Source organism: Anabrus simplex, chromosome 1 (assembly GCF_040414725.1).
Source record: "Anabrus simplex isolate iqAnaSimp1 chromosome 1, ASM4041472v1, whole genome shotgun sequence".
NCBI lineage: Eukaryota > Metazoa > Arthropoda > Insecta > Orthoptera > Tettigoniidae > Anabrus > Anabrus simplex.
The window spans coordinates 1,726,610,569-1,726,628,827 of record NC_090265.1 but is presented as its reverse complement, the minus strand read 5'-3'; the positions used below and the strand labels follow the sequence as shown (position 1 = coordinate 1,726,628,827).

At 36.8% G+C, this 18,259-nt stretch overlaps 1 protein-coding gene across 2 annotated transcripts in view; it reads right to left on the bottom strand.

Moving 5' to 3' along the window:
* LOC136882382 (zinc finger protein 501) overlaps positions 1 to 18,259 on the bottom strand; it is a 182,654-nt gene that overhangs the window by 121,868 nt on the left and 42,527 nt on the right. Inside the window, exon 5 of one of the 2 annotated variants that reach the window (XM_067155012.2) lies at positions 8,316 to 9,850. The exons of the other annotated variant lie outside the window; for it this stretch is intronic. Coding sequence (XP_067011113.2) covers positions 9,130 to 9,850 — 721 coding nt within the window. The 3' untranslated portion in view covers positions 8,316 to 9,129. Of the gene's footprint in view, positions 1 to 8,315; positions 9,851 to 18,259 lie in introns of those variants that run through there. 2 annotated transcript variants of the gene reach the window in all.

Genomic DNA, 18,259 nt, shown 5'->3' with positions numbered 1-18,259 from the left:
GTATTTTCTTGTAAGCTCTCCTGAACTCCAAAGATTCTAAGGTTATTTCTCCTACTATATTGTTCGAGAGAGTCGCTTCTAGCTTCGAATTCTGACCTAAGTACCGGTACCTGATTTTCCTTGTCCCGACACTCAAGTTTGTTTTTTAAATTCGCTACAAGTTCAGCATTATTTCAACAGGAAATTCGTGCATAAATGTATATTATAATTAATTACAAATGGGTGAACGGCTATTCTGTGAGGGGTTGCTTATGCCTTTTAGGAGCGGATTGCAAACCTGTGTGCTCAACTGTACATTACGATACGAATAGTAATAATAATTATTATTGAACCCAAACGGCTCATATCATTGGCATAGAATATTGAAAATGATAGAATATTACGCGAAAAATGGAGTGAAGTTACATGAGAGGCCGGATATGTGCTGCAATTCTGCTTGTTTGAGCTTGTAGCCAGATTGTCCACGTGTCAGGGTCATTTGATTGCACAATATGGAAGCAATGGAATACTCCACTCCAGAGAGAGAAAGGAGTGTGACAGAGCTACTCAGATTTTAAGTTGGTAGGACTTCTGAGTAGCGAATCAGAGCACAGCACGCTCGAGGCTGTGTGGGAAAAGAAATATTGACGCCGATATGAAAGCCCTCCAATATTGGCGAAAATTCGCCGGGAGATAATGTAGACGAAAATTCAGGCTCTTACATAGATGGAAAATTAAGGCGATATTTACTAATAAATTATCGCAATTTACAAATGTAGCTATATATGACAGGATATTACACAACAGATGAGGGGATTCCCTGAGCTCTATGCCATGAGGCAAGCCTACAGGAGGAAGCCACGCGCTGTCCGGGAGAAGCACTCTGCTTTGTGGTTCGGGACGATTCGGACGGAGGTGTATGGTGTTCGCTGTAGAACAGAATTTTTAGCATTTCTCAGCCTAATAATTTTAACAATTGGTGAAGTATAACTGGATCCGATGGATTTCATTTTACTTGGATACTGGGGAGTGTAAATAATCAAGACATTTGGGGATATAAAGTCTCACGTTATCAACTTCTCGTTGAGCAGTAAAGACCGAAACGATATCAAGTCGCGGGACGCTTTGCAGTGCCACGTGTCGGGAATCGCGAAGATTTGCAGAGACGGAGTATTATTAAATTGTGATAAGAGTGTGATGTATAATATATGTAACTCGTGTATATATTTTCTGTGTATTTTTAGTGTAATAATGTGAGTGAAGCCGTGTGAAATGTTAAAGCCAACAAGAATGAATAACACGATATCGATGAAGGCATTTGTGCACATGTTAATGCTACCATTATGATGGAATAAACCATATCATGGGGCCTACCTGAGATCAAATATGGTGTGGGGCGGAACGGGGAACGTCGCCGAACTCGATAAGTACCTCCTGATTCATTATATTTCTCTTATGCACTATCTGCTGCATTTTAAACTATTAATAATTTTCTTGCATGAAAGTTCATTTTTTAATATTTTTATTGCAGCAAGGGTTAGCTAGATATAGGGAACACTTTCAATACTGATACCTTGGGGGAGTGATTTGTGTATAATGATAAGAAACGTGTGTTGGAATATGATCTTATACAGTAATAAGAAACGTGTGTTTGAATATGAGCTTCTATAGTAATAAGAAACGTGTGTTGAAATATGATTTTCTATAATGTGTGATCTTCTAATATGATATCCGTGTGTGTAAATATTTTAAGTAGCATAGATGGCAATCGTTATGTGTTTTATAGTCATGGGGATAGGCTAGGATAGTTGTGGCATGCTGCATGATAATTTATTGATATCGCGAAGATACGAACCATTGATCAGCCATGCATATTACAGTGAAATTTTAGAGTCTGTTAACCAGTAGATGAAGATGTGCTGTGAGGGAATAGGTATTCTGTCATGAAATTCACTTGAGATTTAGTTGAGATTAGCCTCGAATTAAGACCTTTAAGATACGAACGCTAGTAGCAGGAGACGAACCGGTGGTATTGTGGAGCGTAATATTTGAATATAATGCCGACAAAGTGAAGTAAAGTGTTTCTTAATATGTTATGAATCCTATGAGAAGTGCGAAATTAGACATGAGAAGTATGGAATAAATAATGTGTATTGAAAGCGTTGAATGCATATAAATAATTGTTGTTGTCGCCCAAGAAGGTTCAGTTATACGAAAGATGATTTAAGAGAAACACGCGGAGATATTTAGAACGGAGATATATTCATTTTGTGGTGACGGAAGGATTGCCGTGTCAGTGAAATAAACAGTGAATGAGTTGTGCTCAGAGATAAGACGTTCGTTACTGCTAGGCGTGTATGTTAAAGGAGATTCAAACTGCGTTGAGTAGGGTCATAAAATGAAAGAATATATGTCATTTAATGTATAATTCTGATTGAGTGATTTAGAAACAGCACATTGAAGTTAAGATATTAAATATATTTCGATACAGTCCACTGTAAGATAGGAAATTATAGATCACTGTAATGTTGCGATCCAGGTGGTCGGAGTTCGACGCCCGGCCAGGTCAATGAGCATGATTTTCCTGGTAATTATGCATATGACTGATTTTGTGTTTGTTGCATATGTGATGTGTATTTTACTGTGCATTTGGCAATGCAAATTCTGGTTTGCAGTTGCAACCTTGATTTTGCTGTGGTGAATTCTTTTCATTGCGGTTGATGTGTCTGCGGCAATATGGTTCTGTCCTATTGTCATAGATTCAGTGTAGAATAAGTTTTGGTGGAATTTCAATTTAGTTTAGGTCCCTTTGCTACCGAGTTTGTGTTTATTTATGTATTTATGAAACAGCTGATTATGCGTACGTGAAATATTTTCTTCTTTCATTGATGAATCAGAACAGTAAGTTAAATTTATTCGCGTCTGGGGTAATTATCGATTCGGTCACGCTCCGTGTTAACTGTATATAGATGAGAGGAGGAAGCCGATATAAAAGAATGATTTAACAAATTCGAGGTCTTAATAAATTAATGATTTAACAAATTTGAGGACTTAATAACTTAATGATTTAACAAATTGGAGGACTGAATAATTTTAATGATTTCAGATTTGATGATATTTAGTGATGTAATGACTTCAGACTTAATGATATTTAGTGATGTAATGACTTCAGACTTAATGATCATTAATGATTTAATGATTTTAAATTGAATAAATTGTGTATTTCATGAATGATTTAACAAATGTCAGAATTTAATAATTTCAGACAGCTTCACGATTCCATGATCGAAATTATTGTAACAATTTAAATGATTTAATAATAATAACAAGATGTTTATAACTTAATAAGTGAATAATTTTGAAAGTATGGAAAGTGGATACGAGTAATGAGTTCATGTATAGATGGATGTATTTTGAATTTTTCATCTTGAAGGTCACTCTGACTGAAGTAATGGATGTATTGATGGTCAACCACATTATTCTAATTTTTTTTAATATGTTGTCAACCAAGCATAATAAAAACCGAGATGAATTCAGTAAAAGGAATTAGTTGGTTAAAGTGATGTTGGTAAAAAAATAATGAAATGTAATAAGAACTCAATTAAGTACGATTCATTTGGATGAACTTTGAATTCATGGACAAGATTGTTGGTTTTTCATGGCCATAATTGACACGGAAGAAAAATTAATGTACAGTCCGATTTTTTTTAATTGTGTAGGAATTTTACTTTGCCACAGTTTAGTCTTTTATTTTAATAAATCAATGTTCTTACCAGAAAGGTTCTCATTCAGATTTTTAAAAACTTAATTTATCTTCTCTCTTATCCTTCCTGCTTAATAATTTAAGGTTAGTTATAGTGTTTCGAAGATATCTCTGAGGGTAGTACCCATTGAGTGACCCTGGGATTGTCTTATGCCGGTGCCACATTTCAAGGACTGGTAGGGTAGAGGTTTGAGTATGAATATTTTTATTGTACCAGAGGTACACCTTCCCCGGCTAGTTAAACTGCACGCCTCCTTTTACTCCATCTATGTGAACAAACTTGAACTTGTGAACTACAAGAAACTTTGGTCTTCAACTATTAGATCTCTCTACCATCAATTTATATGCTACCTCTTGCTGGCTAAACTCTAATTATTTCATAGAAAAATGGTTATTTTGATGTTTATAAACCTGGTTCTGAGGATTGTTCATTTTTAATGTTCCAAAGATGTCCACACTTCAGCTGGTTCCTCCTCAATTTTAATTAATCTATCAAAACTTTAAAATGTTTTCTCTAGCCAATTAAAACCAGGGGTCCGTATAGGAATCCAGCCTATCAGTAAAGAGTTCGCCCTTAAAGTACTATAACAGCAGGGCGCTTTAGGAACGTATTGTCTGAACTGCTCCAGTGACTGTGAGTGCGGCGTGTCTGAAGGGAGGCAGGGGCGCAGCCTACGCGAGGAAAGCCCTACAACTCAAGGTAAGGGCAGAATTTTCTTAAACATGATAGCTCCTGCGGATAGCTTCAGGGAAGGTTTCAAACCTCTTTTATTTAATGTAAATTGCTAGAACAGCAAGTGTCAGGCACCATACACAGAAATATGTTTCTATTAAAACCAACATACGTGATAAGAAAACTAACTTGAAACATAATGGATGGAGTGCCAATTCACCTACCACACCCCCACCCCAACCAACAGCCACCCCTGTGTAGTAATAATAATAATAATAATAATGTATTTTTGGAATAAATATGTAGGTAATGATTCTGAAGCAAAAGTAATAATGAAATACTGAAACAATTCAAAGTTGATTCAAACTACAATCTTTAAATGAACTCTCTCCATACACAGGACACATTCACATTTAACAACCTTTTGCCTTGACACACCCTACCCTATTTTCACACAGATATCATCATGGGGTATCTGAAAATTTACATCACTAAATTAGTAATACAACATGTGTATTGATTAGGTAGAGCAATTGTTCATTTATCCATTTACAGTACATGTGATGTTACCTAGCAACCATGTGATGTAATATAGTGAGGGATGGCCATGACTGAGAAATGTAGAGGGATCTTTTATCAAAGAGGCATCTCATTATATGGTAGAGAATTGTTTATTTCATTCATCATCATTTCATAGGCCCTGTGTCAGTTTCTCCTTTTTGATGCACTGAATCCTACAGTTGTTGACTCCAAATTCTATGTGGATGTCTATCAAACGTATATGGTAGATGTAAAATAATCATGTTCAATATGAGTTCCATTTATTGAAATACATGTTAATGATCAACTGATATTTCCAAACAGAAATATGACAATATTTTTTGGAGGGAATACATCTATAATTTCAGACAACTACTAGGGTGACATCTCAGAAAGTCAGCTGACAAATGCAAAAGGGAATTTAGCCACACCTATAACTTATAGATGAAACGACATATTCCAATGTAATACATGATGATCCAGAGTTGAATATCAATTTATCCAAATGAGCATGAGTCCGAGCATGTGGCATCATCTATCGACAAATGGGTGGTGAAATTGATGCATCAAATGGTATGTTACAAAAAAAGGAAGTGAAATGCGACAATGTGAAGTGATAGAATGTTCACATTGGTGACAAACGATTCATGATGAACCGAGCTACAATGTCAACTGGACAATAGTAAATAGTAACAACCTAAATTGGATAAAATTGCGAGAGAAACTAAGCAGAAGTAAGCAACAAGTTTACTCTCAATCCACATACGATGGTTCTTCCCAGAGGTCGCAGCTCAGTGAAGTGCAATGTGATCTTGAATTAATTAGGAAAATAACTGCAAATGAAGTAGCTTGAGATGAGTTTGGTAGAGACAGGTCGCTTGCCTTTTTTGAAGAAACTCGCCACAGACTATCCTTACATGACCATGACAAACATGGATGTCAAATATGGACTTGTGAAAGGTGTCATCAGTAGTTTGAAACATATCAATGTGATGAGTAAGCTTGACTACTGCAAAACAAAGGAGGGCCATTACAAGTGTTCATATTCAGCAATTGGACATAGGAATGCATTACATTCAGAATGCAGAGCAAGTTGGTTATATTGTTAAGAGTCTCGCAGCTGTGATCATGCATTCAGGAGATAGTGGGTGCTAATTGTACCTTTGGCATCTGTGAAGATAGTTTTCCATGGTTTCCCATTATCTCACCAGATAAATGATGGGGCTGTACCTTAACTAAGGCCACGGCCACCACCTTACCAATCTTAGCCCTTTCCCATACCTCCATTGCTGAAAATATTTTATATGTTAGTGCGATGTTAAAAATGATACCAAAAATAAAAATGTTTAGGTGGATCTCTGTATATATGAATAAGATGAAAATAAATTGCTTTATTACACAAACACATTGAGCTTAGAATTATTCTGCCGTGAAAAACCACAACAAATATTAAGAATGCATGTGCAGGGTGTACCAGTGACTATTTTACAAACATTCAGGGGTGGCAAAAGGGATCAATTTTGATGATTCATTGAGGAATACATGCCAGGAAATGTTGCATTTGGTGGATAGGAGCATTCATATTATTGGTCTCTGCAACACATTTCCTGTAAAAACGGATAAGAGAAACAAAGACAAATGCTCTAGAAAATGAATAAATATACTTCCTTTATTTTCTGCCCTGTGGGTCTTGGTGTTGGCATGTTAACATATGTGCTCATATCAGCAGTATATGATAGAATTCAATTTCTCTGTAGTCCTTTTTTCTCATGGATACATTAACATTGAGAGAAAATGCTCACTTGCACTTATTTTATAGAGAAAAATGAAGACACGGTGCAATAGCATAGAAAAAAGGACCTAGTAGCAAGAAAAATATTGCCCAACAACAAAGTTAAGGGTACTCCAAGCGTCTTCGAACCTGTATGTTAGTGTGCGGCACACTATTGCTAAGTGTGTATATATTAAGACTAGTAGTTCCTAGAGACTGTTAATGTTATTTTTCCATGTTATGTGACTATGTAATATATGTTGTGGTTAAGTGCAAGAGGGCTGTGAGCCCTAACTTTGCCACATACAAAGGCATAAAATAAATAAACAAATAAATAAATAAATAGAATATACTGTATTTTGAACATTTTGATGCTGGTAATTGAGCACCAGTTCACATAATTACAAATTAATACTTAACATTTAATAATTATCAAAGTGCTCCAAAGCCTTTTTCAGTCATTGGTTCCTTAATGAACACAGTCCATATTCATTCCAATCAAAGTTTGAAAGATAGAGACTGTTAATGTTATTTCTCCAGATTATGTGACTATGTACTGTATGTTGTGGTTAAGGGTAAGAGGGCCGTGAGCCCTAACTTTGTGAAGTACAGTGGGGACTTCGAGGGCCCTGGGACCACTACGGTAGCTGTGAAGGCCCTTCAGGAACTCTGAAAAGTGGCTCTGGTTAAGATACAGCAGGTCGTTATGCTACTTAGGTTCCAGAATGGGTAAAAAAAAGTAAATAAAAGCAATGTAAAGTTTAATAATAATTAATGTTATTTGTTTTACGTCCCACTAACTACTTTTAAGGTCTTCGGAGACGCCGAGGTGCCGGAATTTAGTCCCGCAGTTCTTTTACGTGCCAGTAAATCTACCGACACGGGGCTGTCATATTTGAGCACCTTCAAATACCACCGGACTGAGCCAGGATCGAACCTGCCAAGTTGGGGTTAGAAGGCCAGCGCCTTAACTGTCTGAGCCACTCAGCCCGGCAATCTAAAGTTTAATCTTATACCAGTTGTATAGTATCATTTGAAGTAATTCCACATACTGTATATCAGTTGACTATTTTTTGTAAGTAGTACTGGAGATATTATAAGTAGAATTTTATAAACAATATAAATTTATTAAGGATGAGCTGTGTGTTAAATAGAAAAAATTGTTAGCGTAAATTGTATAATATTGTATTATAGGAAAATTTTCTTCTCTTGTTAATTTAAAATCAAGTGCTTGGCAATAATGTATTTTAGTGTACCATTTGCCACCGAGGTAGACACCTCATTTGGAAATTAAGAGATTTTGATTTGATTTTGACATACAAAAGCATAAAATAAATAAATATATAAAACAGACATTTTTAACAATGCTATTATTATACCATTATAATAATAATAATCATATGGCCTTAGCTACTGTGTGCAGACATTTCAATTTGATGCCATCTGCCAGTAAGCTCATCAATTTCAAAGTTCCATTTTACTCTACGCCTACTAGATGGCAGACAGAGCAAACCAGAACACTCTTGGCATCTATGACCGAGACTGTAATTAATTTTGTTGGGTAAAGACCGAATGTGTCACCAGAGATACATACAACATGGAGTGTCAAATAGACTTTTGTCCACCCTTCAAAAATCCGACTATTTCTGCCGGGTTTGAGCCCACTATCTTGGGACCTGGAGGCCGACACACTACCACAAAACAGAAAAAATACATGCTACTAAACACTGTTTATAAATTGACGTAGTCCACGCCATCAGTAAAAGGTAATAACACCAGCCCTGATGGCCTATGAATCAAGAACATGGTGTGATCATGTCAACAGAACTGATTTAAATGGATTTTTCATAAAAACAAGAAGAAACATTTATACAAGTAAAATAACCCAGGTGAACTCTGTTGGATACATTTTGAGATAAGTATGTAATATGTTCCTGGATGTGGACAGAAATATTTATACAAAACAATTTGTTTTGTAAAATGAGTACTCAGGATTTCACACACACATGACCAAAATATAACATAATCAAATAGACTTTTGTCCACCCTTCAAAAATCCGACTATTTCTGCCGGGATTAAGTTATATGCTGCAATTTGCACAAGCATGTCAAAAATTAATTTTATAAAACAAGCAGTTGTAAACATCAAATTGGAGAAGGGAATAAAATAAGGAGGAAGTAACCTTTCAATACGAGGTAAATCCATATTGTAAAAAGGTGGTTTATGAAAACTATCAACATGCTTTTTATGATTTAAATAACTGCTGAGAGCGTCTTCAGACACTCCCGGTCCTAAAAGCCATATGCCATTTCATTGTTGAATGTCTCCAGAAAGTGGGTAAATCCATGTCTCACAAGACCGTTTTTCCAACAGAATCGCTTTCCAAACTCGTAAGAAAGCGACTATCCGGTATGTATTCGCATATGTCGAACCAAAATATGACGATGAAAGAAAGATTTATCGCATTCAGGACAAACATGCGACTTTATTCCACTATGCTTTAGCATATGTTTTCTCAACGAAGGTTTCATTGTGAACGCCTTGTCGCATTCAGGACATTGAAATCCCTTTCCAATATTATGCGATGTCAGATGCTGATGCAGACTGAACTTTTGAGCATATGATTTGTTACATTCAGAGCATACATATGGTCTTTCTCCTGTATGAGTCCGCTCGTGGTTTAACAAAGTAGTATATTGCGCAAATCTCATGTCACAATATTGACATTTAAATCGCTTTTCGTTTGTATGAGTTACTAGGTGGTTAATTAAAGTTCTTCGCGATCGAAAAGCTTTGTTACAGTTGGAACATTCAAAGAATTCATCTTCACCATGTCTAATCATATGCTGAACAAATTCCTTTTTTGTACAAAATTGCATATCGCAATGACTGCATGGAACAAAATTCTTCCCCAGGTGAGATAACATGTGTTGTGAAAGAACGATGAATGTACAGAAATTTTCCTTACATATTTTGCAACAATATAACTTCCGTGCAGCTGACCGATGTTGCATGAGAAGGGAGGAGCTAGTGAATTTTTTACAACACTGAATACATCTAAGATCTTCGTCAGAAGGGTACCCTACTTCACCTGCCACACCAAATGAAGAGAGAGAATCGTCACTAAAAAGGACAAAAAAAGGAAAAAACATTAATGTAGGTCATACTTATGTATAAAATTTTAGCGTTTACAAACCCCATTAACTTAATGTATAATAAGAATATATTGCAGCTGAATGGCCATTTTGGTATACAACTTCAACTGTCGAATACATAAACAGGACTACAGGACAGAACTCATTCTCCATATACAACAGGATGAAGGCTACACATTAATAAATCAGGCGGATGAAGCAATCTACGTAGCACCTAACGGCAGAAGTACTATAGATCTAGTTTTCATCAAAGGTGATGGCCCCACATTCAGAGGCCTTGTGGTAATGTAGAGAAACCCACTTGCCATCCTGAGGAAGCACATACCCATTGCCATTCAAATCAAGATAGGCGGACAAAACCTCATATACAAGAAGAGCCTACAGCAGAACATCACAAGAAATATTTACCCACAAATACTAGAGAGGAAAATTAGCGACTTAGATGGAATCCCAACAATAATTAAAGAAGGTCTACTGGATTCGGCACTAGACGTTGTTCTAAGCAACCTCAAGGAAGCACTAATCTGGTCGACGCCAAGAACAGCCAAACCGTGGTTTGATAACAAATGTTACAAACTGAGACAAGAAACTTTGCAACTCCTCCACGCAGCACAGCAAATGACTGAGAACTCCATATTTACAGAGTATGCAGAGAAGAGGAAAACATACAAAAACTTATTCAATTAAAGAAAACCCAGTGTTTAGCCGTCCAGGCACTAATTAAGCAGGAGAAGCCTTAAAAGATCCTTTTATAACACTCAAGGAAAGATCCATGAGTGACACCCCTGAGCTTCCAATAACATCCTGGGAAAAACTCTTCTCTGAGACCCTGAACAAGCAAAATTTTGAGATGGCTCTCCTGTTCTGAAAGAGTATAAATAATGTGACATTTCTCATAGATCAGGAGGAAATCAAAATGGCAATTCAAGCCTCATAAAAACAAAAAACCACCCAGATCAGATGGTATATTCAACAAAATTTGAAAGACTCATGTGACCTATTGATACACATATGGTCCACCCTATGCAAAACATGCATGGCAACAGGAGAAATACTGGATATATGGTGACAGGCTGATATAAGGATGCTCTACAAAGGCAAGGGAAACAGAGAGGACCCTGAGCCTACAGAGGCATTGCTCTTGAGAACAACACCTTCAAGATATATACCAAGATTCTAGAGAACAGACTGGTTTTAGAAACGGCAAGATCAATACCCGAACAGCAGTTCAGCTTCATGCTTTTATGTTGACTTTGTTGACTTTAGGGAAGCTTTCGACCTTCTAAACAGAGAAATACTCCTTGGTATAACCAGGAAAGCATAATAGGATCACGTAATCCACTGACCATAACAATAAACAACATCCTGGCACACAACATAGTCACAGTTCAAGATGGCAAGACATCTTCGGTCTCCAAAATGCGAACAAATGGAGTGCTGCAAGATGATCCACTCAGCCCCTTGCTATTTAATATAACCATTGCTGATATCAAACATCACACACAACACTTTGGTTGCAATATATATGTATGCAGATGACACAGTTATAGGTTCAAGTAAGAGAGATGAACTCCAAGAAGTAATGGTTAAACTTGAAGGCTACACCACAAACAACTGCCTAGTAATCAACACTAGCAAGGCGGTGCAGATGGTTTTCCGAAAGGGAGGAAGAATCTCACACAATGACAGAATACAATGTGGCGGGGAAGACATAGAAACCGCAAAATTGTTCGAATACCTCGGAACAACACTTCAACCTTCACCCACCTCATTTAGAAACATTATAAATAAGAGGTCTATGGCAGCAATAAGAAGTATATATATATATATATATCAGTGAACCCACTAGATTGTCTATATCTACAGCCATGACTCTGTTCTGCACCAAGGTGCTTCCAGTACTAACCTATGGGCTAAAACTCATTTGGGGAAATCTAACAGTAACTGACTTAAAAACCATAGAAAACATTAAGGCTACATTCCTTAAAAGGATTCTAGGAATCTACAAGATGTTGCAATCAAGACTTGCATACAAGCTAGCCAAAGAAACATTTCTGATAGAAGAATTGAAAATCAGACTGCCACTCCCATCCACACAGCAGGAACAGGAATTACTCTTAACCAGGCAGAGACTGATCCAGATTTCTACTCAACAGATGCCATGTTGGATCAAAGTTGGACAGGACCAAGCAACAACCTAAGAAGCACCTTGAACAGACTAGCGGTACATGGTTTTGACAATCAACTATGTGCGCGCCAAGATTTTCACAACTCATCTCCACAGTGTATGTGTGTAATGTCCAATATGCAATGTGAACTATACCATTTAAACAAATGTACAATGACAACAAAATCATTACTGGAATATTGTAAATTATAACACTTTGTATACCATAATGGCCATTCGGCTGCAATATATTCTTATTATTAACTTACTGTATTACTAGTTCCTGCAGTAAAAAAAAATGTCGTACATACACGTAAGATTTGAGGCAAAAAGAGTAGTTTTACAACTCATCTCAGATGCTACACGAGACCTTTATTTCAGACAGAACAATCTATGACATCAGAGCCTCCTTCAACACAAATGTCTCACTAAATAAAACACTAAATTCTTCTTTGGAGAAATCAAACATTCATAAATATATCTTTTAGTTTAAATGAGTGGCGTGATGTTATGTAGCAACTGTGCAGACTGTCATGGATGGCCATGACATACAGATCCACAGTATATGCTGTCATTGCATCACATACTGTAGACAGTTAAAAGATGCTATTTAATAACACAAATTATTGGATGATCTCCAGCTTTGAGGCATATTTATGTGAAATTGATGGAGAAGCGTGGAATCGTTGCTCTTGCTCCAAACAGAAGACGTTCCATGATAGTACATGTCAGAATGGTGGTTCCGATCACTTGTAATAAAAAAATGTGCACTGCTCAGTGAGTGCTGACGTCAGGGTTTTTGGAGGCAAACGAACCAGTTTTTGTTTAGACCATCATAGGAGTAGAAGTTGTTTTCAAAATGACTAAAAAAACTAAACTGTTCTGGGTAGACTATTTCACAACACTTTCAGATGCAAAATACAGCTATCCCATTACTGAAATGTGCAAGAAGGAAAGTTTTGTAGTGTCAAAGAAAGTAATTAGCTTGGTGTTGAATAAAAAGGAAGGCTTGCATGGAAATATTTTCAAAAGTAAAAAATGCACGCAAATGCTGCTAGTCGTATCTCAAGATGTGATAAGGAACGCTAAAGCGGTGGTAGAACTAGAAGAAACATTAGAGCAAAAGGTAAATAATGGATATGTTATATCATATTAATTTTAAAGGAGATAAGTATTTATTGTGAATGCCAGGGACCCACCAGCCCACCCCAAGAAGTATATTTACATTTATAGCCTAATACGATGGATCATCTTCCATACCTTCTTTGGCTACTACTACTGTCACTGGCTGATATTTCATGCAATATGACATCACTTCCGCATAATAAAAAATAATGAACAGTGTGGCCAATAGCCTGATGGGAAACAGGATCCCTGCTTAACAGGGCCACATGCCATTCAAGAGGCTCCCTGTTAAGCACATCTGACTTGTTAGACACTGGTTCTTTTGTCACTATTCACGATGTGCACATATGAGTGAAGAAAGCAATGGCTACACCATCCACAACCATGGTTCCAGAGTTGTGCAGTTGGCAACAGTTTGCCAGAATTAATGAAGCCAATGTGAGCATTGTAAATGAAGCATCAAGTAACAGATCCTATGGGAGTCTTACACAAATTTTATTAGTTCCTTGTACCTGCTATACCAGCCCACACACAAAGAGGAACTGAAATTTAATTAGGTATATTGCTAAGAAATGTCCATGTGCATACAGGCCAGGATTTGAGGATGGAAAAATGTCACAAGGCTGAGTTCATGTTCATAAAATATTGCCCCCTCATATTTCAGAATATTGCCCAAAAAGCACAAAAGTTTATAAAATTCACCTGACAGGATAAAATGGACATGTATTGCCTGATTAGATGAAGTTTACCTTTACCAAACTGACAACAAAAGAAGCAGCACAATTTATAATGGTGCAAAGGGTAAAAATGTCATCAAAAGTAATAGAGAGAAGGGAAGGAAAGACCCCAAATGGATTTATGGTCATTGCAAATAACTGTCATGGGAAACTGACCATTTTTCATGTTGCTAAAAAAAAAATCCTGTTTAAATTGACTGTATTATCAAGATGAAGTTCTGACACCACTGTATCACATTGAGATCACGGTTCTCTACGGGCGAAACAAACAATAGTCATTGCACACGAAGACACAGGCTTAAGACGCACTTCTGGTTTGACTCTTGCATTCATGAATGAAGCAAGAAAAAAGAAAGAAATAGATATTATCTATTGTACTACAGTTAAGTGATATTTCCTGATGCTTCTCCCATGGATTTTCATGCTCTAAGCATATGAAAAGGGTACCGAGAGACAGCCACCTTCACACTATAGATGACATATGAAAGGCTTGGGCCGATGACCTTTGATGTTAGGCCCCTTTAAACAACAAGCATCATCATCATCATCATCATCATCATCATCATCATCATCATCATCATCATCTTCATCATGAAAGGCTTTACAAACTAATATCCTCATGTTAAATCCGTACTGACAGTTGAATTTCTTACAAAACTATACAAAACTAATTTTAATCCTCCTCATCAATACTATATATTTTACATTCAATTAAGTAGTAAAATTTTGTCCTAATTAGACCTAAAATATATAGTACTATCTATTGTATCCATGCTTCACTATGGGATTCTACATTGTATACAGAATTCTAGATGAGGTAGTGTACACGTTGTGAGCAAGATTGTATTAAATTGCATAGCTCTTAACATTATCCTAGAAACACGACGCGGAAGTCACCAAAACGTCTTTTCTCATATGAAGACTGTGTTATGGAATTTACATTGTAATGGTAGGCCTGCTTGCCTACCATCTGTCACCATCAGGTTAGGGAGTTTTCATTATAATGGCAGACAATCACTCTCCACCTGCCTTTTTACATCCTCAGAAAGACTGTCTTAGTGGTTCCCCAACTGAAAAGAACATAGGTCATTACAATGACGTCAGTAGGTATGACACGATTAAAAGCAATGCTTTCATACAAAACACTCAATCAAATTGAAAACCACACATTTTCTTACTTTTAACAAATAGTACTACGCTGCCGCTCTAACAGTGCAACGTTCCAGAGCTGGAATGACCAAGCCGTAGACAACCGTGATCCATGAACACTCTTCGTCTTTCTTCAGAGGGGGGAGGAGGGTGTCGAATAGTGGAGAGTCCAGGGCAGAAACTATGGCTTTTTACTAATCTGTTTCCTAGGAGTACTCAATGAGTCGGAAAATCTCAATTCACTACACTGGCGGTGGAAAATGTAATGAATGTAGAATTTAATAAAAGTGAAGAGGGAGATAAGAAACGGCCCTCTTCAGGGTTGAATTTTTAGTTCTTTAGTGAACTTTGGTACTATAATTTGGAATAGGCCTAAATTGTACTAGTACTACTACTAAGTCTCTGCCTGAAGTGTGTGCACAGCTCATTCAAACCAGTGCGTCAGGATAGGGATCGAATAGCTGGAATACTATGATGAACCAGTGTGTTACATACCAGCAATATCAGAAAATGTATGAACCAGACGAATGGCTTGCTAAAAAGGAAAGTTTCCTAACTCCCCAGCTATTTTCCTGCCAATATTCAGTTAGGCTGCTATACTCGGTACGCAGCAGTAATCCCATCTATCGGAGTTGAATGGGAGCACAAGAGACAAAGAACATCAGAACAAACAGTGGTCCATGTAAAGTTATTGTTGATCAATGTCATAAACTTTCGATATTGTAGGCCTTCATATTTAGTTTTCTTCCGACTCTGAAATACCATTCTTAACACTGTCGGTACGGTAAAACTGAATAAAACATAAATGATCAGAAATTGTATTGTCTATAATATTTGTTATGTAGTACTTCTCGATAGTACCAATAACATAGGTATTTTAAAAATTAAATTTCAGGTGCCTTCCCCTAAACTACAATTTCATCCAGGGTGAATAAAACTGTTTATAGCTTAGACTGTAGTTTCTTACTCCCCGACTCTATATACCAATTTCCATTAAAGTCTGTTAACCTATTTTCTCGTAGCTCAACGATGATATGGACTTAACATCAAAAATACAAATTCATGAATATCTCTGTTATCATAGCCAGTACGGTAAAAATGTATAAGACATAAATGATCGGAAATTTAATTCTATATAGCTTTAGTTATGTAGTATTTATTGAAAGGACCATTAATAATATAAATCTTTGAGAATTAAACTTTAGGCCTTCCCCTAAACTACCATTTCACTCAGAGTGAATAAAATAACTCATAGCCTAGATTGTAGTGGCCCATCCCCCGACTTTACATACTGATTTTCATTAAATTATATTCAGCCATTTTCTCGTGAAAAAGTAAAAGGTGCATTTCCTTGTTACTGTGGACATGACCGATAAAGAAATACCATTCTTTTTAAATTCCGAGCAATGTACAGACAAAACTCCTATTTTATATATATAGATTGACTAGGAGGATTAAAATTAGTTTTGTACAATTTTGTAAGAAAGTAGGAAAGACTGTAAAGGAAAGTACATGAACATACTACGCAACAGGCCTTCCAGTGAAAACTGCAGTGCTGAGCAATAGCTCATAGGAAGGAACACAGTAGAAACATAGCTTTTCGTACAGTAAAAACTGTCGAAGAAATAATTTATTTAGTTGTAGAACGTTCTTCTTGTGCTGGCGTTCTTCTGATCATTGCACACTTGATTTTGGCCCTGTAAAGCTATTTTTAGTCTAATTTTTCTCAGAATGTAGTCATCTTCTCAATGGTGGAGTATTCGGATGTTTTAACTTGATTTGTTATATGGTTAGGTGATATGAAAATTTCACAATTTTTTTCAAGGAAATGTTCGTCCTTAATGCCTCCACGAACTGAAAGTGTTTTAAACCAGTTTTGCAGGTTATTACAGAGCCTTCCAAATGACACTTTGTTTTTCAAAGTCAGACTGACAGTTCTGAAGTTATAACGACTGACCTAGAGGTTGGTGCTGCCAAAATGGGGTCTTATTTGGCAGTTATTTAATTTTGATGAGTGTCATCACAACTTTTCTGGAGACAAATTTTAGTTTAAAAGTTCTTTGCAACAATATAATTACAACAGTGCTATCATTGATAGATAAACCCCTGAGAACTATGACCGGTTTGTTGGCTTAATCAAATATGTTGCCAAAAGAAACATCCCTAGAGGTTTTCGAAAAGACTATGGCCCCTGTTGGATTGAAGAAATAACTCACCTAAGCTGTGAATTTGAACAAGACGGTACTCATGAAAAAGCAATTGAACTTCTGAAATCCGTAGACAATGCTAGAAAAGAGAAATGGCCCTAGACTGTTGAAACCTTGAACTCACTCAAGTAGGAAAGCATGGTCCCTCATACAAAACTTGGACCCAACATCTATACCATAGAGAAAGAATTTATGTATCAATATAGAATCCACAGCTAACCACCTCGTTTCTACATCTAAGACCGTAGGACACAAGAAGTTCAGCAGAAAGATACGATCGGCATTCAGTCAGTTAAAACAGGAAGTCAAACAACATCCAGTGTACACACAGCCATTCACTTTAGAAGAGATACAAAAGGGTTTAGATCGTCTCCAGACTGGCAAAGCAGCAGGATTCGATGGTGCTTATCCAGAGTTCGGTAACCAGTGTGGCCAGCAACGAAGCGATGGCTTACAACCTTCTTCAGCTCCATTTTGAACACAGGATGTCTGCCTCCATCTTTCAAGAAGGCCAAAATTATGGCAATATTAAAACCAGGTAAGGATCCAAAGATACCTCAAAGCTACAGACCAATTTCCTTACTTAGTGTGTCACCTACAAACTACTTGAGAGGCTCTTAATGAATAGAATTGCTCCTGCAACTGAGTCATTGAATCCAAAAACGAGACTGTAGCAATCAAGCCCTTGCCCTGTCTTCCTACCTAGAAGTTGGTTTAGAGAAGAAGCTCAAGAGTGCTTCTGCTTTCCCAGATCTCTCAGCAGCCTATGACACAGTCTGGAGAAGAGGAATTTTCCTCAAACACCGATTGGCAATATGTTAAATAACAGGCTATTCCAAGTTCTAACTGAATATGTTAGGAGCAGGTTCCATACAATCAATAGTGGTCTTCCACAGGGATCCATTCTACCCCCTCTGCTGTTCAATTTGTATACTCATGATCAATTCAAAACTCTATCTTGCAAATTCATCTATGCAGACAATATAAATCAT